The sequence below is a fragment of the Podarcis muralis genome, chromosome 6 (genome assembly GCF_964188315.1).
Source record: "Podarcis muralis chromosome 6, rPodMur119.hap1.1, whole genome shotgun sequence".
Classification (NCBI taxonomy): domain Eukaryota; kingdom Metazoa; phylum Chordata; class Lepidosauria; order Squamata; family Lacertidae; genus Podarcis; species Podarcis muralis.
Window position 1 is genome coordinate 12589844 of NC_135660.1, and position 25602 is coordinate 12615445.

Here is a 25602-nt window from a genome sequence, read left to right on the forward strand (position 1 = left end):
GAACTTCAATATCTAAAATCCCTGGTAGAGGACAAGGATCCTGAGATCACATGAAGGGTAGCCAAATTCTGTGTGATTGCTGTAAAACTTAGGGAACAAGCTGTGCTATCATAATGATTAAGGTTTTAAATGATAATTTTAGGTTATATGTTAGTGACTAAGTTTTAATTTATATATATTTTTTAACTGTTGCTATATCTGTATTGTCCCTGTTATACCTAATTGCAAATTCAAATGTATCCCTATCATGTTTTATGACTTCCTTGATACTGTATGTGGGCTGGAACTGGTCTGTGACCGAAATAATAAAATTCAATTCAGTTCATATGTACTCCATCCCTTTCCCTCCCTCCCTCCCACCTCTCTGTGTGGCCCTGGAAGCTGGCAACCCATGCTAAGCCACTTATCTGGAGCATCACAGGATCTTGATTCCTGTTTCAAAGCAGGGATGGTTAAAGCCTGGTTTTGAGATGGGGTGTGTGTGTGTTAATGACCACCCCCACCTATTTAAAGAACCCACCTATTTAAAATTAAGCAGAGCAGAGTAGTTTAGACTTCTCTATCCAGTCCACCACCTTGAAGTGATACAAATCACCTTTCTGGCCATTAGAGGAATCAGTTGCTGAGAAGGAATAGGGCAATAACCCCACACCTCAGCTTATTGGCATAGACCAGCAACCACAAGCAGATTTTGTTCTTTCATATTTCAGAGGCACCCTGTGCAAGGCCAAAATTCTGTGTCCGCCCCTCACCTTCCATTCTGTCATAGTTGTGGTGCCCTGTGGCGCCCCCTAGGCTCAGAGCCCGGTGTGGCAGAACCGGCCAGGTTCCCCTAATCTGTCTATGTAGCAAAGGAGTGGAGACTGTGTGCCTGTTTGAGTGCATGTCTGCAAGAGTGTGGGTGGCCACACCAAGGGTAAAAAGGGGGGGCCTTTGAGCAATAAATAAATAAGTAAATAAAACAAAAATGTTAGCCACCTCTGTTTTAAGTGGACAGTGCCTGTTTTCAGATTGTAACTCAGGATAGACAAATCTGTGAATTATGGTTTCTCATCCCCCCCCATTTTAAATTCAGTTCAGTTTGACAATGCTGAAGAAAGCACGAGAATCTTAGAATAACTCATAACATAGACATTTTTTGCTAGCAATCAATAGAATACATTTTTTCTATGTAACTTTCTGTAATAGATGCACTTTTTTGTGTGTGGGGGGTACACACTGAAAAATTAAGAGAAGTCCAAATTTCAGTGGGTGGTTATGTTTCAGTTTGTATTTTGGTTCAAGAATTGTGGATTAGGTAGTTCCTCATTAAAATACAAACAAAATCCAATTTTTCCTCCATCGTAACCTGGCAACCTACTCTCCCGCCATGTAGCTCTTTTCTTTCAACTGAAGTTATGAGCGTCTCCTCTCCTTCCTTGGTCCATGCTATGCCATTGCATTAATGGTAATGCAGATTCACATTTGATGACGCTAACATATTTGTAACCCGTATGTTGTGCACAGAGAATCTCAGGCCTTCCTTGTGGTTCTTCCAAGGCTCTGAAATAGTTTACCAGAAGAGGTTCAAATATGTATCTCACTCCTCGAGAAAAGAATGCAAAGCACATACTTTGGGGTTGACTTTGGGCAGTCAGTCATCCTACTGTTGGTTGTTTTTATTGTATTCTGGTTTATATTCTTTACTGCGGGCATTTTATCTGATAGTTTCTATTACTGGTATTTATCACCTCAGTCTCTCAGAGAGGTGGCTTACAAAGAGTTAGAATAAAGTATAAACAAAATTTACACACACAAATAAAATATATTTATTTCCTATCTTAAAAGGCATTTCGATTATTCTCCCATCCAGGTTTCTGACCCAGTCTGCAACATGCTTAGATTCAGCCCAGCTACAGCACAGCACTTGACAGAAGTAGAGAGCAGCCTTTACGAAAGGTGTCATGGGCTTTGAAGACACTTGAACTCAGGATGAAAGGGAGAAACATGCTAAGAGGAAGGCACATTTGGCAAACCCTCACCATTATCAACTCCCACCTAGAAATCTATGTCCCCGCTGTGGAAGGACGTGTGGATCCAGAACTGGCCTCCACAGTCACTTACAGACTCAGTGCTAAAACCCTGTTTTGGAAGACAATCTTACTTGGCTACAAGTGATCGCCAAAGAAGAAATAAGAGTATTAGTCCTACACATATGTAAGGTGGGGGACACTTGGATTATACATGTGAAAAGGATCTAGGTATTTTAGTAGACCACAAGCTTAACATGAGTCAACAGTGAGATGCAGCAGCAAAAAAGAGCAAATATTACTTTAGGCGGCATCAACAGAAGTATAGTGTCATAGGCTGGATCTAGACACACCAAAAAAGTGTTTCAGGAAAACGTGTTCTAAACTTCATAAAGGGAAATCATGTTGGCAAAAGACGAGACTCCACAGGGCCATCTTGTATCACAGTGTTTCAACACATATAAAGTGACTTTTCTTTAGCAATGTAGCTGAGTCCCCAGTCAAAGGAAGCCATAAAGGTAAAGGGTCCATAAAGGATCATTAGGTCCAGTTGTGAGCGACTCTGGGGTTGCGGTGCTCATCTTGCTTTATTGGTCAAGGGAGCCGGTGTACAGCTTCTGGGTCATGTGGCCAGCATGACTAAGCTGCTTCTGGCGAACCAGAGCAGCACACGGAAATGCCGCTTACCCTCCTGCCAGAGCGGTACCTATTTATGTACTTGCACTTTGACATGCTTTCGAACTGCTAGGTTGGCAGGAGCAGGGGCCGGGCAACGAGAGCTCACCCCGTCACGGGGATTAGAACCACCGACCTTCTGATCGGGAAGTCCTAGGCTCTGTGGTTTAACCCACAGCACCATCCACGTCCCCCATAGTCATAGTTATAGTCATAGTCCCTCTCTATTCTGCCTTGGTCAGACCACACCTGGAGTACTGTGTCCAGTTCTGGGCACCACAATTTAAGAAAGATATTGACAAGATGCAATGTGGGCAACCAAAATGACAAAGAGTCTGGAAACTGAGCCTTATGAGGAACGGTTGAAGAAGCTGGATATGTTTAACCTGGAAAAGAAGAGACTGAGAGGAAATTCTCATCACCCCGACCACTGGTCCTGTTAGCTAGGGATGATGGGATTTGTAGTCCCAAACATCTGGAGGGCCGGAGTTTGCCTATGCCTGATCTAAAGAGCTGCCTCATGGAAGATCCTGTTGATTCTGATATATCTGGATGCTTCAGTTCCATCCCCCTCACCCGTGGCAGCTGGATTTTTAATAAGATTGCATTGTATTTTACATAGCTTTCTAAATCTAGCCAAATAAGTTACTTCTGCTACTACTGAACAGTTATTTAGCACCCACCGTAAACTGTGCATGCAGATTAACAAGCTATTTATATTTTCTTCCTTTAAATATTGCCTAGGTTAGGCTGGCTGCCGAAACAGCTTCTCGATACTGCTATGTATAAAGTTTCCTTTTTATCCATATCACATTCCTGTGAACATTCATCAAGCTATTTGAATACCATTAATACTGTTACACAAGCAATGCTTCTTTCATTATCTGTTGATACAGATGGTAGCAGCAACGACACAGTTCCTTTAATAGAAAATATATTTGCAGTTGAATCTCCAACCTCACCAATGTCAAAATACAAACAAGAAGCAATATATTTCTCAAAAAAATATATATATAAATCAATAAACACTAGACGGGAGAAAGAATAGCACCAGTTTCTCTCCCGCTTTCCCTACCTCTCTGGCTATGTCTGGTTCTCAGGTAGCACCAAAATATAACTAGAAAACGCCATTTTGACCAGGCAGGGGTCAGCAACGTGCGGCCCATGGGCTAGATACGGCCCACGAAGACTGTTTCACCGGCCCACGAGCCGCCCCCAAACCGAGCTGCCTGCTCAGCAAGTCCCCCGCACGCTGCACTAAACCAGCACAGCGTGGTGCAGGGACTCGCCGAGTGGTGCCGGAAATGGCATCTACACATGCACAGATACCAGAAATTGTGTGTGTCCAGATGCCGAAAATTGCTTCTGCGCAGCCGCGATTTTCAGCATCTGGGCATGCGCAGATGCGATTTCCGGCATCTCGCTGCACCAGTCCGGCCCACGGATGATCTCCATGGGAGTGATCCTGCCCAAGGCCGGTATACCTTCCCGAACCCTGATTTTGACCACCCCCTGTGCCCTGAGCTCAATGAAAAGCACTAATACCGACTGATATCCCCCCACCCTTTGTCCTACTTAACCACCTTTCAGTTATGGGCTATTTTGTTGGCATTACTTATAAGACGGTGACACCATTAAGGGTGGTCTTCAGGTTCTAAATCTGGGACCTTGAAGGACTCTGTGTGACTGCCAGAGAAGGCAGCAGATTAAAAGTGCCCTCGTGAAGCAGGAAGCAAGGCACCCGCCAGGGAAATACTAGGGTGGATGCTAATCACTGAAACATCTTCCTCTCCCCCCTTTTTGTTAACATTCATAGCTGGGGGCAGGCTCCAGGCACACCTGCCATCTTCGGTTCACCAGGGTGCCTCTGAAGCTGGCTATAAATCTTTTTAAGAATGAAAAGAGAAAGGAACTCCTTCCTGTTGCAGCCTAATAAGAATTTTTTTTGGGGGGGGGGGCGGCAGATGGAGCAAGTGGGAGCAGGAGAAAAAAAATCAAAATAATTTAAGATTAAAGATCAAGGTAAAATAAAGAGGGAAAGAAACTGCTGAACTAATAAATTGAATTGGAATACAAAAAAGGGAGATATGAGGAGGTCCGAGAAACAAGTAAATGAAAGATAAAAGATGAAAAGATTGATTGTTTTTAACTATGTTTATTTTGTATTTTGTATTCCCCCCCCCCTCATTTTGTAATGCTGTAAAAAACCTTAATAAAAATTTATTTTAAAAAAAAAAAGTGGGAGCCGGAGAATGGTGAAATAGAGCATGAAAGTGGTTGGAGAAACCAGCAGAGGAGAATAGTAGTTAGGAGGGTGATATAAGGGGACTCTGAAAGGCAGTCCGGGTACCTCTCAAACTGGATAGCATTCTTTTTTAAAAAAAAACATATTTTTTATTAAATTTTCATTTTATACTTTGTCACATGCCAACGAAATCATAACATCACTTACATCTTTGTTCATCCTGAGCCTCGACTTCTCTCCCCCCCCCCACTCCCTGGCTTTCATTGGTATACCCTTTCGTCTTAGCATTCCTATCTCACTCGATTTACCTTCCTTTTATCCTTAAATAAATTTACTTCCATATTTGTAAACCAGTTCCACATATCAACATTACAAAATATTTTAAGACCAGCCAACGTTTTCAAATGTTTACAATGTTCTTTCGTATATTGCATAAATTTACTCCAGTCCTTTTCAAACAGCTCATCATGCTGGTTTCAGATTTTCCTTGTCAGCTTTGCCAGTTTTGCATATTCAATTGCTTTAGTCTGCCCTTCTTCCAAAGTTGGAAGTTCCTGCTGCTTCCATTTCTGGGCTAAAAGTGTCCTCATAGCCGTAGTAGCATACATAAATATAGTTATGTCCTTTTAAGGAATTTCTTCTCCTATTATACCCAGTAAAAACGCCTCTGGTTTTTTTTAATAAAAGTATTTTTTAAAGTATTTTTAATAAAAGTATTTTTAATAAAAAAATAAAGTATTTTTAAAGTATTTTTTAATAAAGTATTTTTTAATAAAAGTATTTTTTAATGAGGGTGAAAGGAGAGAGCGCAAAATATGGTCTGAAGCTCAACATCAAAAAAACGAAGATCATGGCCACTGGTCCCATCACCTCCTGGCAAATAGAAGGGGAAGAAATGGAGGCAGTGAGAGATTTTACTTTCTTGGGCTCCATGATCACTGCAGACGGTGACAGCAGCCACGAAATTAAAAGACGCCTGCTTCTTGGGAGAAGGGCAATGACAGGCCTAGACAGAATCTTGAGAAGTAGAGACGTCACCTTGCCAACAAAGGTCCGTATAGTTAAAGCCATGGTTTTCCCAGTAGTGATGTATGGAAGTGAGAGCTGGACCATAAAGAAGGCTGATCGCCGAAGAATTGATGCTTTTGAATTATGGTGCTGGAGAAGACTCTTGAGAGTCCCATGGACTGCAAGAAGATCAAACACATCCATTCTTAAGGAAATCAGCCCTGAGTGCTCACTGGAAGGACAGATCGTGAAGCTGAGGCTCCAGTACTTTGACTACCTCATGAGAAGAGAAGACTCCCTGGAGAAGACACTGATGCTGGGAAAGATGGAGGGCACAAGGAGAAGGGGGCGACAGAGGACGAGATGGTTGGATAGTGTTTTCGAGGTTACCAGCATGAGTTTGACCAAACTGCGGGAGGTAGTGGAGGACAGAGGTGCCTGGCGTGCTCTGGTCCATGGGGTCACGAAGAGTCGGACACGACTAAACGACTAAACAACAACAATTTTTTAAAGACCTTTTCCAGTTCATTATATATCATGTCCCATAAGGCTTTTATCTTAGTACAAGTCCACCACATATGAAAGAAATTCCCATCCATTTCCTTACATTTCCAACATATCTTATCTTGGGTGGGTAGTATTCTGATATTCTTGAATAGACATGCCATAATTCTTCAGGAATACAGGTAGGGGACACACACACACACACACACACACACACACACAAAGTGCAGTGCTAGGCAAATAAGTCACCTTTCTGAGGCAATGGCACCCACCAGAAAGGTGCTGGACCCAAACCAGGGAGATGCCTGAACATCAAACACAGAGAGAATGATGATGCCTTTGGAGAAAGAGAGAGGGAGGGAGGGAGAACTTCGATTTTTGAAATACTACCCATATTTGTTAGTGTAAAACTACAGTTTTCCTCAAGTAGATTTCTCCTTACTTTTGGTGAATTATCTCAAGCCACTGCTTTGATATAGGCTTGCTGTTTCTTACCAGTATATTCCATACCTATCTCCACATAAAACACCAAGTCCCAAGTATTAACGCCGCAAGCCAGGAGGTTGCAGTTCCAAGCAAGTATTGTTCCAAGCCTTGGGAGGTATGATTCACAGTGGGTAAAAATGCACTTAATGCCTTCAAAATTCCAGTGGTAGAACATTTAAAGCAATGCACCTGCAATATTGAAATATCTCCCCCACCCTTCTACAGTTCAAAGTCTCAAAGCACCTCCCAAATCTCAATGTCAGGGCAGTAGCTGCATGGAAGGCAATAATCCAGCAAGTACAGTTCTTCAGTTTGGAGAGAGAATCGGGGAAGGAAGCTCTGTTGGTTGAACAACTGCCTGTCAAGAAGGGAGAAGAACCTAACCACCCTAGGGAGGCAAAACTCATTGTTGAGTCTTACAGGTCAACAATGTAATGTGAAATTCTAGGCTACATCAATGGACTGTAAACCACTTTTTTTGTAAGCCTCTCTTAGGTTTTATTACAATAAAGCAGCATAAAAATGTTTAAAAATAAATAAAATAAGTAAAGGGTGGTATTCAACTAAAGAGCTATGCTAGTGCAACAGCTTAGCTTTGCAATGTGAATTCCCAGCTCCCTCCCACCCCACTCCTACCTAAATCTGCTCTGTGGGTTCCCCCAACCCTCTGGAGAAGATGGGGGGCACAGGGGGGCATGCTGGTTGAGGAGGAGGTGGGGGATTTGCACTGCACATCTAAAAGTCGTTGCACTAACATAATTCCTGAGCTGAATCCTGTTCAAATCATGAGAAGCAAAAAATGGAGCAATACCATCATGAAAATGGTATTGCTCCATTTTTTAAGTTGTTTTATATATGGAATTGTCTTTTAGGTATGAGTTTTTCTATATATATATATATATGTTCACATATAGAAAAGCTTCAAAATCAGCCCTCAATGCTGCTGCTTTCTGATGTTCTCTCCCCCGCCCCTGGGATTTTTATTAAAGTTTTCACAATACAATAAAATTGTATCTAGAACCAATGAAGTCAGAAATATCCAACAAGAAAGAAAGGAAGGAAGGAAGGAAGGAAGGAAGGAAGGAAGGAAGGAAGGAAGGAAGGAAGGAAGGAAGGGAAGGGAAGGGAAGGGAAGGGAAGGGAAGAAATAAAAGAGAGGAGAAAAACAACAGAAATAATAACACATACACACATATAAATCCCTCTATTCTAATTATACCCTAATATTCAATCGATCTAATGTTCAGATTTGCAGAAAATTGGCATTGTGAATAAGTAGCAAGGCGAGGAAAACTCATGGAGAGACAAAACTGGTTTAATTGTCTTTCACATGTCGTTTCATTAAAAAATTGTGGTTCACAAAGAAAGAAGCTGTTTTCACATAAGCATAACGTTTGCCATGAAGAAACTGTTGAGCTTCATTATGGACCTTTCCCTCTCATTCGCCCTCAGCATCTTTTCTGGGTACAAAACCTCTGGGTCATTTCAACTAGGTTATGCTCAATTTCTTCCTTCCTAGGATTTATTAGGCAAGGGCATGATTCAGCATGATTAGTGATAATGAGGAAAGATCAAAACCACAGCAGGAATTTGTAAGAGCATTATCAGATTAGCCGATATTACTCGGGGACTCTGCGCTGAATTTGTTTCTTTGAAGAGCGATGAATATTAAAGTGCAGAACCGAACAGAGTTTTAAATACCAGTGGATCGAAATGGCTGTGTTTATGGCCAGCCTCTAGCAACAGGTGGTTGTTCCCAAACAGAGAATTGAGAGCTGCATCCTATAATCAAGGGTCACCAACGTGGTGCCTGGGGGCACACAGATGCCCACAAATGCCGTTTTTTGGTAGCCCCAGGGTTTCCTCTTCACCCCTCCATTCACTGAAACTAGGCTTGGTGGGAAGAACTATTCTGTTCTGGCCAATAGACTAGCTTGCAGTGTGTGCTTGGTTGTTGGGTTCGCGGGGTCCTACCTCAGTAGGCTTCTTTGCTTTGCATGTGTGCCTAGAGGTCCCCAAAGGGTAGCCACCCCAATGCAAGTATGCAGGGGAAAGACAAGATACATGCAACTAGCTTAAGGTTACCAGATTTTTTTCAAAGAATCCGGGGACACTTTTTTTTTTAAAGAGAAAAAAGTTATTAAAAAAGTAATTTTTTAAAAAATTAAGAAGTAATATCTTCTCTTCTGTGGCCTCCTCTGTAGCGCAGCCTTCCTCTGGGCCCTGGCCGCCTCTCTTGGAGCACTAGCCGCTGTGGAGTAGGATCAGGTGCTCTCTCCTACCTTTTTTCCTCATCGGCGGCAGCAGCGCAGCAAGGTTGGGGCTGCCCTCTTTTTTCTCCTTCCTCTGTCTCTCTCTTCCTTCTCCTTCTCCTCTCCTTCTCCCTGTGTTGGCTCTGGGGTTTTCCTGGTCCCAGAGCCCCACTGGGCAGTCAGCTGGGTGTTCTCGCTCCCAGCTCAATTTGGGTCACAGTGGGGTAAGCGGTTTCCCTCAGTTGACGCGCCGGGCGTCCCTGGTTCCCCCTCAGCAGTGGTGGCAGCAGCGGCAGTCTCAGCAGCCCGGAGCCAGCCCGGTAGCGCAGTTGGCCCTGGCTGGCTTCAGGAGCTGCTCGCTGCCGTGGCACCCACCATTATGCCTCACCAGAACTCCCCATATGATGTGCCTTTTGCCGTTGAACCAACCAAGCAAGTCTGGTAACCATAAACTAGCCTTCACTCAGCCGTGAGTACAGACAAATGCTTAAGTAAGTTTCTAAAGCTGAACGTTATTTGAGCAAGGAGTTGTGAAATATGGATACAACCCAGCCCTCCTTTCTTACAGATATTTAAGGTATCATGCAATTCCCACTTGCCTGGGAGTAAGATCCACTCAACAATGAATTCTCTAGCCATGCAAAAGCCTGTATTGACCCTGTTGTACTCATATGCAGGGCTATTATTATTTTTAGGTGGGGAGAGGCCATTAGGTCTGTGGTCTCCAGCTGAAAGGGGGCCTCAGATTACAACAATTGTTAATTTATTTTGCGATCTGCTAAGTTTTGCCAGAGGAACGCAGGTGGTGCTGTGGTCTAAACCACTGAGCCCCTTGGGCTTGCTGATCAGAAGGTTGGCGGTTCGAATCCATGTGACAGGGTGAGCTCCTGTTGCTCGGTCACAGCTCCTGCCAACCTAGCAGTTCGAAAGCACACCAAAAAGTGCAAGTAGATAAATAGGTACCGCTCTGGCGGGAAGGTAAATGGTGTTTCCGTGCGCTACTCTGGTTTTGCCAGAAGCAGCTTAGTCATGCTGGCCACATGACCCGGAAGCTGTACGCCGGCTCCCTCGGCCTGATAAGCGCCGCAACCTCAGAGTCATCTGCGACTGGACTTAAATGTCAGGGGTCCTTTACCTTTACCATTTTTAAGTTTCACCCCTTCTTTTATGCAAGCTGGACCAAAATGTGACTTACCCGCTAAGATAGGAGACCCAAGGAAAGCACTGGTTAAATTAAAAATAAGTCTCACTCTGTTTTTTAATGTCTTGTTTCATGTGTTGTCATTTTAATTCTTATTACGGCTAAGGGCCTGAAAAGCCTGCCCCTCACTGTGTGAGGTTTGAATGCTGAAGATCACTAAGATTCATTCTCTTGTTGGCATGGCTGGAAAGCAACAGAGAATGTATTAAGGCGAACGCTGAGTTACAGGAGGAAAGGCCTTCTGTATTTTTTTTGGTTGCATGCTTGATTTATATCCTGTCCTCCCCTGCATCTTAATGGATCCAAGGCAGGTCCCATTACCTTAAGAGTTGCAGAAGGATAGAGTGTTCTGGCAGGTACACATCAGCATGACAAGAGGCAGCTGTTTTACATTCCCTGTTCTATTAAATCCTACCATGGAAATTTAAAGGCACAGGGGCTCAGGTCTCTGTCTTTCTTTGTACCTTTAAGGAAGGGGCAGGGAAACAGGACAGGCAAGGACATCCCCTGTCATGCAGTTGTTTTAGTTGGGACTTAGGGGGATAGAGGAAGGCAAAAGTGGTGCAGCAAAACTTGTGTTAACTTTATGTCTGCTTAATTTACAAGGGTTTGCTTTGTGCCAGCTTCTTGTGCATGGGATTTTTTCCTTACTGTTGTTCCCAGGCATTGTGTGTGTGTGTGTGTGTGTGTGTGTGTGTGTGTGTGTGTAACATGGACCACTTATAAACGCCATCTCCAACTCCTCGAAAGATTCCATCAACTGTGTCTCCGAAAAATTTTACACATCACTTGGGAAGACAGACGAACTGTACTGGAAGAAGCAAAGATCACCAGTGCCAAGATTCTTCAACATCAGCTTCGTTGGACTGGTCATGCTGTGCGGATGCCTGATGATTGTTTTTCAAAGCAACTACTCTATTCCAAACTTAAAAATGGAAAGTGTAATGCTGGTGGTCAACAAAAGAGGTTTAAAGACTGTCTCAAGGCAAATCTAAAAAAAAAGTGGTATAAACACTGACAACTGGGAAACACTGGCCTGCGAGCGCTCCAGTTGGAGAACAGCATTTACCAAAGGTACCAAAAGGCTTTGAAGACACTCAAACTCAGGACGCAAGGGAGAAACGTGCTAAGAGGAAGGCACGCTTGGCAAATCCACACAGTGATCAACTCCCGCCCGGAAACCAATGTCCCCACTGTAGAAGGACGTGTGGATCCAGAATTGGCTTCCACAATCACTTACGGACTCATTGTTAAAACCGTGTTTATGGAAGACAATCTTACTCGGCTACGAGTGATCACCAGAGAAGAAGAAGTGTGTGTAAGATGGCGACTGCCACAGAGAAACTGGTGGAGAACATTTAAAGAAGATTCTGCTAAGTGTCCTAATTGTAGGATGATAAGGAAAAGAGAAATATCTGAAACAGTCGGGTAGGGGGATTTTTTCCTTAAAAATGTCAGCTTAGCTTTAGGAGATGTGATGGCAACTGCCCTTAAACCTAGGAGGTCAGTTTGCACTTTGTGAAATTGTTGCACTTTCATGTCACAACACAGAAAAAACATCCAGTGCACATTAAAACATTAAAATAATAACAACACTTTTGTTTTTCGTTTTTCACACATGGGGTTTGTAGGTAATATTTTAGTCACAGAACACAACGTGCCAAATTCCATGAAAAACAGGAGCATTAACGCTACATTTTTGCAGCCTGGAGCTGTTGAAAATGTACACTGAAGCCACAATGGTGGTTTAAAGTAAAGCAATAATGTGTGCAACTGTACCTATTGATTCTCAGTTCCTTGTTAAGTCAAATGTCACGAGTTTCAGGCATAATTCTTAGTGTTAGTACGAAATTATCATGCCCACCCACTTACCCAAATGTCTTAGTCTCCACATACCAGGAGTAACCAACATGGTGTGCGTCAGGTGTTGCCGGACTACAATTGTCATCATTTTAACCAGCACAGTCAATGATCAAGGACTATGGGAAATATAATCCAACATCTGGAGGGCACCACATTAACCTCACAGTTGGATTACTGCAATGTGCACTTTGTGGGGCTACCCTTGAGGTTGGTCTAGAGGCTGCAGCTGGTGCAGAATGTGACAGCTAGGTTGACTGTGGGAGCAAACTTCTGCTGGCATAAAACACCTTCCTTTCAGAATTTGCACTGGCTGCCTATCTGCTACCTGGCCAAATTCAAGGTGATGGTACTAATGTATAAGACCCTGTACAACTCAGGACCAGGTTACTTGAGAGACTGTCTTATCCCTTACAAACCCAGTCTGTCACTATCCACCTAAACATTAGGTGGAACACTATTCCACCTAAACATTAGGAAGAACTTCCTGACAGTAAGAGCTGTTCGACAGTGGAATTTGCTGCCAAGGAGTGTGGTGGAGTCTCCGTCTTTGGAGGTCTTTAAGCAGAGGCTTGACAACCATATGTCAGGAGTGCTCTGATGGTGTTTCCTGCTTGGCAGGGGGTTGGACTCGATGGCCCTTGTGGTCTCTTCCAACTCTATGATTCTATGATTCTATCGTCTGCAGGAGAATGTCTCCTTCAAGTTCCAAATGTTTCAGGATTCCTACTCTGTGGAATACTATTATTGTTGAGATACGACACATGTCTGCTATTTCTCTTTCTAGAAACTTGTTCCAAAAGGCTACCTCCATCGGCTGATTTTGTCTCTGCCATAGGTCCCTGTTTTGTTTTGTTTTGAATTGTTTTTCTTCTTTTTAAATTGTGTATCGCTTTAAGAAGCTTGTGAAAGGAGAATAATATGTGACTACTAACAAATGAATCGTAATCATCAACCACCCATACTACATACCTTAGGATGAAATTGAGTAGACATATGCAGGATTGTGTTGTGTGAGACTGCTTCCTCTGCTATGTTCAACCATAAAGTGGAGCACTCTGAACACTGTTAAAAAGGTAAAGGTACCCCTGCCCGTACGGGCCAGTCTTGACAGACTCTAGGGTTGTGCGCCCATCTCACTCAAGAGGTCAAGGGCCAGCGCTGTCCGGAGACACTTCCGGGTCACGTGGCCAGCGTGACAAGCTGCATCTGGCGAGCCAGTGCCGCACACGGAAACGCCGTTTACCTTCCTGCCAGTAAGCGGTCCCTATATATCTACTTGCACCCGGGGGTGCTTTCGAACTGCTAGGTTGGCAGGCGCTGGGACAGAGCAATGGGAGCGCACCCCACCGCGGGGATTCGAACCGCCGACCTTTCGATCGGCAAGCCCTAGGCAATGAGGCTTTTACCCACAGCGCCACCCGCGTCCCTTCTGAACACTGTTAACATATATTTAAATCTTCCAGAGGGAAGAAGATGTTCATCCTTCTACCCATTTCTTTCAGTCCATTTGGCTGCCTCCATATCCCACCTGCCATGCAGCACACCTGAGTAGTGCTGAGTATGGATGGAGTTGGAAGTATTAGGGATATGGCCTTTCCTCAGACTTGGGAGTCCATGAAATGCTTGACTTGCCACTTGCAGCCAGTCTAGAATGGGACTGATCAACAGCCACATCATAATTGCCAGGATCAAGGATTACAATGCAACATCAAACAGGATAGTTTAGGAGTGCAGTGATGGCACCAGAGGAAAGTATATAAGCTCAAATGGTTGGGATTGAGGTGACATGTTTTTCCTTATTTTGCTAATGTACTTCTCTACTCCTTAATTCACAGACCAAGCATTCTTTTCAGAGTATGCCAGGTCACCTTGTCTCCAGGCAAAGGAATAGTGTCAACCCACAGAAAACACACACTTTGTGGAATAAACAGGATCGGGTAAGAAACGTGGCCAAGAATTCTTGGAAGCTCCAGTCTGCCAATATGCCAGTGAAAACAGCTAATAAGACTTGGATTCATTTAAGGGGAAAGTAGACCTCAGAAGAACATCCATGGGAAAAAAGTTGGAAATTCATGAGAACATAACAACAACAACAACATGCACAAAAGGCTGGATGAAACTCACGCCTACCTGAAGCAAGCAAACAAAACAAGTTCCATCAGAGAGACATTCAGCCTGTAAGTCAGGCCTGTGCAGACACCGTTGCAACTGACTTTTGGAAGAGTAGATGTTCTGTTAATTGATTTTGTATTGCTCTAAAGCTTTTATTGGAACAATGCTTTTGTGGTCACTTCGATTTTAAATGTGATGCATTGTGCCCTGGGATCACTTGTTTAAGAAAGAGTGGTTGAATAATGCAATAAATAAATAAAATAGGAATAGGGTGGATTTGAATGTTTCCAGCTAAACTTTCCCCCTGTTACATTCTTAGGAGATGTAAAGGCAAAATGGCCAAGAGCCAGGGGAAATGTTGGGAAATGTTGATTGTAATTTGGAATACAACATAAACTTATTCTCTCTCTCTCTCTATATATATATATGGGGTGAAATTCTGGTGCTTTTCTGTTGCACTGTCTTTAAAAATTATTATCAGCAGCAAAATACAGTAGCAAATAGAGGCTCTTCTATATTTACGTATTCATTAATTAGTTTAAGATTCCTGTATTGGTTAAACAAGTTAACATTTATTTTCTGATAGAATTATTCACTCAGTTTAACAGAGGCCTGAAAGAGAACTCTAGACGTTCTAGAACTCCTTCTCAATTGCTTCAGAAGCCCCCATTTCCCCCGAGTCCTACTTAGTTTTGCTTAAAGGGATAGTACAGTAAATGCAGACATGAGATGTAACAATCACACATCAGCAACGGAGGAGTGAAATGCTAACAAGTAACATATTTCCTAACTGAATTAGAGATTTTTTTTGGGGGGTGGAACGGGATGAGAAACCGAAATTGGCAGATTCATCTGCCCGTTACCTAGACACAGGTTGATTCCCTCAGTAAGAATTAGGCCTCTTGAGCTCTCTCCACACAGTGGTCCCCTGTGCTGACTGCCTGATACTGCTATTGACTTCCAGCATTTATGGTTTATTAGCCAGATTTCATTGAGTGACTTTGGCACCAAGACATTTCAAAATAGACTAAGGTAAAAGTTTGCCTACAGAGTTTGTCCATTTGTCCTCCATTCGTCCACAGCACTTTCCTGGTCATGTGGCCAGCATGACTAAACTGCTTCTGGTGCAATGGGACACCATGACTGAAACCAGAATGCACAGAAACGCCATTTACCTTCCCGCCATCGTGGTACCTATTTATCTAATTGCACTGGTGTGCTTTCGAACTGCTAGGTTGGCAGGAGCTGGGACCAAGCAACGGGAGCTCTGCATGGGAGTACTGCATGGGAGTACTCTTTTACCTCACATCCAGATTGATTCATCTCAACTTTACAATGACCGAGGGCCTGTTTGGAATAATCACATTGGCTGCACAACTGACATACCAATGGAGCAATGTTGATTTGAGAAGTAACTATTGCAGGAGCCATGTGGGAGCCAACCATATGGAAGTATCTTCTGGATACTTGGAAGGGTTGTCACTGGTCCTGTATAATACAGGATTGTCCTGTATTTCAATATAAAACAATATGAAATGATGCATCCTGTACTGATACAATTTGTCCTGTATTTGAGGTCTTCTCCCTCCCTCCCTCCCTCTCTCTCTCTTTCTCTGGCAAGTTAGGGGTCCTCTCCAAATGCATGTGTTTTAAAGGGTGCATGAAAGGTCATATATTTAAGCTCTGAGTAGCCAACCACATATTTACAAATTAATGTGTATGTGTGTGCACGTGCGCATGTGTGCCAAATTCCAGAGGGGCCATTCTGTTAGCCTGGATTAGATTGTAATGGATGGTTCTGAAGTCACCAGATGAAAAAAAATCCAGAACAAAAATGATAACCCTAAATTGTGAACCTTTCTTGGACCTAGCCCAGAGGCTCCAGCTTGTGCAAAACACTGCAGCTAGACCACTGATGGGGGCAGACTATGGCCAGCATATAATTCTAGTGCACTGGCTGCTTATATACTACCAAACCAGGTTCAGATTTCTTGTATTAATTTACAAGGCCCTTAACAATTTGGGTCCAAGATACCCTCAATACCACCTAACTCCTTATATCCCTGCCCAATCACTGAAGTAGTCAGGGGAGTCGCTGTTAGTGGTTCAGATGCACAGCCCATATCCACCACAAACTGGGGTGCCCAATTGTGGGTCCAATTTTATGTACCTCCCTTCCGATCAAGGTCAAACATGCCATGACCTTCCTACTGAACATCCGTCACCAGCAGGCATTTTAATTGTACTTCAATTTTATAGATTTAACTGATTATTATTATTATTATTTTGGTATTTTATCTTTGTAAACCATTTAGAGACTACTGTAGTTAAGCAGCGTATAAACCGTTAAGCTAAATAAATAATTCCAGTGAATTAGCCAAAGGAAGACGAAATAATGTCTTCTGGTCATCATTGATGCAGCAAATCCAGCATTGCACCAAACCAAACCTTCCTTCTTTCTCAAATGGATTTGCTGTCTGAACTAAAAGTGGCAGTTCCATGATGCTGGAAACAGATGATGGCGACTAGGCTTGCTGATGGTGATTGAGAAACAATGTCTACACTTTTGTCAAGCACTGTGACTGAACAGGAGAACCTAAGTCCCAATGAATATACAGGAAGCAATCCTCACCCCCCACCCCGGAGAATATGTGCTTTATTATGGGCACATATTCTTCCTTCAGAAGGCAGTAAATTACAGTATTTATGGAATCTTAATTATCTAAACACAGTTGGAGCCTGAAGGTCAAGGCTGCAAACGGCATCCTAAATTTCTGTTTACAGATGAAGTCGAGTATTTATTGCAGCGCTGTTTGTGCTGCTATAGTTAAAGGTCTGCCAGCGTTTCCATTATAAACCACTATTTCAGAGGTTTATAACTCACTCGTAAATCTCCACTTCGGGCTGAAACACAGTGCAAAACAAGGTCTCTACTGTGGAAGAGAGATTTCTCTCTCTCCGCCCCCCCCCCCCACCAATTCTTCCTTGTTTGCTTTACCAAAATTGTTTTGTTTGTTTTTTAAAAAAGGTAAACCCCAATCTGAAATATACAAAATGCACTGCCAACTCTTATTAGACTCAACAGATCACACATTTTGTGTAAATAGAAATGCAGGGCTATTTAGTAAGTTTTCAGAATTACAAGAGAAATAAAACGAAGGGTGTTTTCTCCCATAAATACTTTATGGCCTCTGAAATTATTAATGGAATGATTTTATATATATATATATACAGGGTTTTTCATGATTGTTCATACCACATCATCTCCATAGTTCTTACAACAGGGAAAGGTATATCAGTATTATTATTCCCATGACCAGTATTGTGTACATATTGGTGTTCAGAAACCCTCCCTCATGGCTTCTCTGAGACATACATAGTTTGTGGCTGTGGATCTGAATCTCGTTGTTATGCACATGCTGTTAAGGCCAGAATACAGATGACTCAGAAGATCTATAGTTGAATTGTTCCACATTGTATATACATTTAAAGCATCTTAAAAGTAGTTGCTGCAAAGGGTTTAAAATAGACTGGGGCAGTGACTCTGGCAGAAAGGTAGTTTAATCCACGCAGCATTGACTTCCCTGGTGCTGCTTTTATCCCTATTGGGGAAAACAAGACACCTCTCCATTACATCATGCCCAGGCGGCTGCTATTAAGAGTGACCCATTATACAGCATTTTCAATTTATGAACTCTTTGGTATGTTTTACATGTTCCTGGTATGTCTGCCATAGAGATATCAGGTGATTGACAGCTGGCCGGTGCTACAGTGGGTGGACGAGATAATTATCTGGATCCATTTCTCCACCCCTGGTTCTAGGCTCATTGTTGGAAAAATAAAAATGACAGCTAGGTGAAGGCACTGCCTGGGAGTGCAACCCCCCAGCCATACAATCCCCCCACTTGTTGAAAGGCAAAAAAGAAGCAAGGCAGTATTTAATCTGGCACGACATATTTATAGAACTATTTATTCCTCAGTAATGGTGATTCACCACAGTAGCAAAATGATCTGCTAATAAATAGGAGCACACACACACAAAATGAAGATGTGTAAATGTATACGTGCACTTTTTTAACCATAGTAAAGGTAAAGGACCCCTGACAGTTAAGTCCACTCACAGACGACTCTGGGGTTGTGGCGCTCATCTCGCTTTACAGGCTGAGGGAGCTGGTGTTTGCTTGCAGACAGTTTTTCCAGGTCATGTGGCCAGCATGACTAAGCTGCTTCTGGTGCAATGGAACACCAAAACCAGAGCAGCGCATGGAAACGCCATTTACCTTCCCACCAGAGTGGTACCTATTTATCTACTTGCACTTTTTGGTGTGCTTTTGAACTGCTAGGTTGACAGGAGCTGGGACCAAGCAACGGGAGCTCACCCCATCATGGAGATTTGACCCGCCAACCTTCTGATCGGTAAGCCCAAGAGGCTCAGTGGTTTAGACCCCAGTGCCACCTGCGTCCCTTATGGTTTTTAACCATACAATGGCCAAATGCCCATAATACACACACACACACATTTGTGCTTTGTTAATTTGTATTTGTATCCTGCCTTTCCACCTAATGCTGCTCAAAGTGTTTAGCAAAGGTAAAATACAAAACCATGTCCTACATATGAGTTGCCTATGTGTATCTGCTGAGGCAAAGCTGGTGGGGAGAATAAAGTGAACATAAGACAATCCTGCAAGCTGGAGTAGCACCTGCAGTTGCACCTGCAGTTCCCAGAAGGATATTGTATCCGAGAGCAGAGGGAAAACACAGCTGTGATGACATGTAGTATCTATTGACTATTTGGTTAAATCCATCAAGAGAAGCCTTATGTTGCTCCAAAAGACTGTCATGAAGCCTTGAGTTTCTTTAGTGGAGTATATCTGCTCAGCACTGATGCCACAACAGAAATGTTACAAATTGCATTCTAATCACACCTCTTCCCATGACACAACTTTAATTTCAATTTCATTCCCCCACCATTTCCCCCCCCCCTGAAAGGATTATTCGTGTTTAGGAAAATTTGAAAAATGAGCTTTTATCTTGCCTTTTCGCTGAGATACGCAAGCATGGCAAGGCAGCTCTGAAAGCCAAAACAAACAAGATTACCATAGCAGTTGGCGCAAATGAGCGAAAAGAATCTTTTACCTGTAAAATCCCGGAGGGACCTGTGGAACTAAGAAGTTCCTCTCGAGGCTTTGCAAGACGTCGTTCAGCATTCTTACTCGGGTGGGAGCTCTCTCCTTCGGGTCGTTCGCTGGACGCATCTCATCTGACTGGAACAACTGGGCACTCTCCCTCAGGGCGTTGGCCATTGTCAGCAAGTGGTCAAGATTTAGATGTTCATCTGAGAGCAGTAAGAGAAACACACTATGGGTAAAAGTGTGCTGACGTTGACTGGCAGATCCACATGCTCACTTGCGGTAGAACACACTTCTGAGTCACACTTAACCACTTGGCTCTGACTGGTGGGCCTTTGGGGTTGCAGTTTATTTGTTCCAAATATTTAAAAGGTAAAGGGACCCTGACCATTAGGTCCAGACGTGACCGACTCTGGGGTTGCGGCGCTCATCTCGCTTTATTGGCCGAGGGAGCCGGCGTACAGCTTCCGGTCATGTGGCCAGCATGACTAAGCCGCTTCTGGCGAACCAGACCAGTGCACGGAAACACCATTTACCTTCCCACTGGAGTGGTACCTATTTATCTACTTGCACTTTGACATGCTTTTGAACTGCTAGGTTGGCAGGAGCAGGGACTGAGCAACGGGAGCTCACCCCGTCACGGGGATTTGAACCGCCGACCTTCTGATCGGCAAGTCCTAGGCTCTGTGGTTTAACCCACAGCGCCACCCGCTTCCAAATATTTACACGCTGCTTAATGCCTAGTCTTTAAGCAGTGTGCAATAAGATTCCAAATTCAGATAACTGGTTAAAATTAAAAAACCTTACTTGCTGCTGAAATGAAAAGGTCTTGGCCAAGCACCAGAAACTCAACACAGAGGGGACTGTCTCCTGGTGGCTATAAGCCATGCATGTGAGCCCTGGGATGCCACCAGAAATGACTCCTCAGTGATAGGCCAGGGCAGGGTTATAAGGAATCAGGCAGTCTTTAAGGTATCCTAGACTCAAGTTGTTAAGCGCCTTGTAAATTAACATGAATCAGAACCTGACGTCTGCCCACTGCTGGGTTAAAGGGCAGTTACCCCTTCCCCTCCCAGTGATAAACTAAGTGTGAAACATTTTACTCATACCGTAGCTACCCCTGTTTCACTCTAGCAAGCGAGGCAGCTTGAGTACATGAATGCTTCAGGGCAGAAGCATAATTTACAAGCGTTAAAAATCCACTGGTGCCCATTATGGAAAGCAATTGGTTACGCAGAGAAATGTTACTGCATTCAATCCAAGTCTGGAGAATAAATATCCATCCGGCATAACATGACTTTGAATAAAATCCAGTTACATGCAGCCTGTGCAATGAAAAACCTGCCGTATAATTCAGCAATCAGCGGTATGCATCTCCCAAGTTCCCTTTTTCTGGTGCCTCCAATTGTATTTATTTAACAACTTAAAATAACCAGATGAGATCATTCATCCTGATTCAAGCTGGGGAGGGTTGCATAACGAATTGGAAATGCAGGATAATAAAAGTGTTGCTGTTTCCCCTTGAGTGAGATAACATTTGTAATTTTCCCTCCTTAGGAGTGGTGTCGAAAGATGTTTAAGATAAAACTCGCAAGCACTTCCGAATAGAAAAGCCTACCAGTTGCAACCACTGTGTTTATCCAAGGGATAAATCACACGTGTCGCTGTCACTTCAAGGCAGCCATGTCCAGTATGATATGATAATAGGAACGCAACTGCACTTAAAATAATACTATTTATATCCAGAGGTGAACATAGCCGTAGGCTTGATAACGTCTTTGAAAGCCACTACTCAAGAACAATTCATATAGCTAGATTGCTAAGCGACTAGACTGATATTCTGGTATGCAAACCTTTAATTTAAGAAGGACAATCCTGGAAAAGGGAAATTAAAAATATTCTATATTCTGGTCAGCTGCCAATTTGATGCCAGACTAAGTTCAAGGACTTGGTCCTGGTGCCCAAAGCCATAGGCAGCTTGAGAGGAGGACACCTGAATAATCATTTCACCCACTGACATGCCCCACTGTCCACTGTGTGGTACAGGAGAGGAGCTCCTACAGGTACCACCTCATTGGGAAGCCCATTCTGCACTATGTAGGAATCAAGCATTTAGCATGGCTAAGGCTGCCATATGCCCGGAATTTCCCAGACATTCAGCCAGGATTCAGCCATCGGAAACAGCACCTGGGCAGAAAACCACTTAGATGTGGCAACCCATATCAGAAGTGTAGATTTTGGTGAATTTCCTTAAAAATAGCTCAAAAACTTTGGCCAAAAAAACTGTTGTGTCCGGATTTTCACTTTTTGAAATATGGCAACCCTAAGCATGGCAGCATCCACCTTTTGATACATATCAGACAGGTGCCATCTTTGTTGTCTTTTCAGGAGCAATTAAAGACCATCCTCTCCCAAAGTGTCTTTCTACTTGCGATCGTTATCCTAGTCTGTATTTGCATTGGGCTTGGGGTTGTTTTTATACATGTTTTTGTTTATTATTGTTAATTAAAAATGGATTGATTAACAATGGATTGCTAATATAGAGGGTTAGTATTTTCAGTGCCCTGTCCCAAGTCTAGGGCCTGCCCAAGGCATTTTGTTCCCTGAGGTGAAGGGCAAGATGGCACCTTCTCCTCCCCATTCCATTTACAAAGAGGAGCAGGTAGTGCTGTGGTCTAAACCACTGAGCCTTTTGGGCTTGCTGATCGGAAGGTTGGCGGTTCGAATCCCTGCAACAGGGTGAGCTCCCGTTGCTCTGTCCCAGCTTCTGCCAACCTAGCAGTTCAAAAGCACACCAGTGCAAGTAGATAAAGAGGTACTGCTGTGGCAGGAAGGTAAACGGTGTTTCTATGAGCTCTGGCACTTGTCACGGTGTCCCACTATGCCAGAAGCAGTTTAGTCATGCTGGCTACATGATCCGGAAAGCTGTCTGTGGACAAACACCAGCTCCGTCAGCCTGAAAGCAAGATGAGCACCGCAACCCCACAGTCACCTTTGTCTGGGCTTAATCTTTTACCTATTCCATTTTATTCCATTTACAGAATCTGAACAGAGTGGCAACTGACTCTTCCTTCCACAGAGGTGTCAGGACAACATCCTCCACCATTCTGGAAGGCAGTAAGTGGGTTTGTGGGGAGCACAGAGCAGGGCTATTTTAGGAGACTGTTTGCAGCAGGTTGGGTACTGCAGCCCCAAATGTCTGTCACCTGAGGAAGCTGTCTCACACATCCTAATGGTTCTACACACACCATTTGCCATTGCTGTTTGATACGATAGGCATTGCAAATTCAACACAGAATTCATTGCTTTAAAAACAACAACACGAAATCATCTCAATACTGAAAACCTTCAGAAGTTCAGAGCAGAATAAATAAAGGCATCCATGAAAGCCAATTAACAAAACATTGACTTGGGTGTTGAATTTGGGTGCAGGATCTGTTTAAACATTAATACCCAACCTCCTGAGACTCCAAAGCAGCTGCTTAGAATAGGTGGGTGGGTGGCTAGTTCTAGGCTTGCTTGTAAGGATGAGCAAATCAGTCTATTTTTGGTCTTTCTCAGTTTCACAGTTTTCAAATATTATATTCTGTTCTCTGCATTTCCCATTCTGTCTGCAAATTCATTTCAAAAAGTCGTTGGACAGTCCACCAGCATTTTGCTACAAATTTCTCCCGATAACCACATTTTCGTATGTGACTTCTTCCTAACATGCACATTTTTTCAAAGCAATTTTGATGCAATTTTCACCAATAAATGCATTTTAGGCCCACTTTGACCTAGTATATACATTTTTGTACATGTTACTTGGCTGGAGAACCACACCATAAAATTCAGAATAGAGCAAATTAGGAAGGATGGCTGTAAATGGTTAACATGTTGTTTCAGAAAGCTTAGATTAGATAGACCTGCCTTTAAAGGTGAACTGAATCCCTGTCTGTTGCTGGAAGACAGGGGGCTATTCCTTTGCGGATTGGTTGTAGCTCAGCAGTAGAGCACATGATTTGAATGCAAAAGATCTCACATTCAATTCCTTATATCTCTAGGAAAGGGTAGGAAAAAATTCTGTCTGAGACCTCTGCAAAGCTGCTTCCAGTCAGTGTAGGCAATTCACTGACTCCATATCAGGCAATTTCATATATCCCATGGAACTCATGTTCATAAATTCCACCAGAGGAAGAAGAAGAAGAAGAGTTTGGATTTGATATCCCACTTTATCACTACCCGAAGGAGTCTCAAAGCGGCTAACATTCTCCTTTCCCTTCCTCCCCCACAACAAACCCTCTGTGAGGTGAGTGGGGCTGAGAGACTTCAGAGAAGTGTGACTGGCCCAAGGTCACCCAGCAGCTGCATGTGGAGGAGCGGGGAAGCGAACCCGGTTCACCAGATTACGAGACTACCGCTCTTAACCACTACACCACACTGGCTCTCTGGAGGAGGGAGATGCACGATTCAGTCTTGGGTTTGGGATAGAGACACAACATCCCATTCAGGAAATCACTGTCATTAAAAAGTACCTGCCAAGCAGCTGTAATTTTTTTAAAGTATACAACAGGCCTTGTTGATTTAATCTGGCATTTTCCTTAGCTTTGGTTAATTCATTAGTTTCAGTCACTTCACTTCAAGGAAAGGAGGATTATTTTCATGGCACTAATACTAGTAAGATAAGCTTTCTCATTTCTGTTAACTTTGCAATTTTGTTTAATGAAATTCCCCGCAGCTCCTCTGTCTCTAAGATCAGTTTCATTACACCGTCCACTTCTTTGTCTGATCTCATAAAGCTAAGGTTTGTAAAGTTGTCATGAGGGTTCGCTGCTCTTGCATTTATGCAGCCCAAGGCATACATTTATTGCAGCTACTGGATTAGTCAGGTTTCAAGGTGGAAACCGTAGGGCAGGGGTGGGGAAGGTTTCTGAGCCCAAGGGCCACCTTTCCTCCTGGTGAACCTCCTGGGGGCCGCACGCCCATAGCAGGTGGAGCCAAGGGGGCAATAGATAATAGAATCATAGAGTTGGAAGGCACCCTGAGGATCATCTAGTCCAACCCCCTGCAATGCAGGAATATGCAGATGTCCCACACGGGGATCGAACCTGCAACCTCTTGACTCTTACCTTTATACAGCAGGCTGCATTCTAGCCATGCACAAGGCAGAGGTCTCTACTCTCACTCCTGCACACAGACATCTTTCCACTGTCCATCCAGGCAAGTTAGAGGCATTGCCCCAGTTCAAGGATAGCACAGTTGGTAGAGTGTAAGACCCTTAATTTGAGGGTTGTGGGTTCAAGCGCCATGTTGGGCGAAAGATTCCTGCATTACAGGGGGGTGGACTAGATTGTGCTAATGGTCCCTTCCAACCCTACATTTCTATGATTCCAGCTAGGCAAAAGCAAATCAGGAAGTTGTGAAGCAGGCCTGGAGAGAGGGTGTGGCCTGTTAGTATTATTTGGTAGTATTGGGGAGAAGGTGTGGCCCAGAGAGAGTCCCAGAGACTCTGGGGGTGGTTGCATTTGGCCACCATGTTTGGGATTCCTGCTCTAGGGCCAAGGTTGACCCTCCCAAACACTGAAGGAGCAAAGCTGCTTCACATATTGTAGGTGCCAACGGCCAGCTGTGTTATTTCCTAGAGCCTGGGTCTCTCTATTTGCCTTCCCGGAGGCGGAACTGTCTTCTTCCCACCCCCCTCCCTCTCATCCAAACACACAGATCAAGGTCATTCATTTCTAACACAGAGCTTTCAAGAACCGGCTGATAAATCAACTCGAGCAACTTATTCGGCATTAAATTATCCCGCTTCCTAGTGGCTGCAAGGAGAGAGGCGAGCCGGAGTGATCTGCTGCCAACGTGAACTGCGGCAATAAATAAGCAAGATGGCCAGTCTTCAAACCATAGAGCCATGGGGGTTCAGTGCTCTTTCCCCTTTCACACCTTCGCAGTTTAGCCCTAAAATGGTATTTATCCTTGATTGTGATTTAAATACTGGTCACTGGTATGACTTCTATTAAAAATTATACACAATTCTATTGTGTTGTCTCAACACAGTGTAAGATCCACTGACTTCACTGGAACTTACTCCTAAGTAAATGTGTAGCATTTATTATTATATAGTTTATAGTTTAGAAAA

At 43.5% G+C, this 25602-nt stretch overlaps 1 protein-coding gene across 3 annotated transcripts in view; it reads right to left on the reverse strand.

Annotated features, from left to right (window-relative positions):
* The window catches only part of NAALADL2 (N-acetylated alpha-linked acidic dipeptidase like 2), a 770720-nt gene that overhangs the window by 24212 nt on the left and 720906 nt on the right, over window positions 1-25602 (reverse strand). For all 3 annotated transcript variants that reach the window (XM_028731603.2, XM_028731602.2, XM_028731601.2), the window contains one exon: window positions 19492-19690. In XM_028731603.2, coding sequence (XP_028587436.2) covers window positions 19492-19690 — 199 coding nt within the window. The remainder of the gene's footprint in view (window positions 1-19491; window positions 19691-25602) is intronic.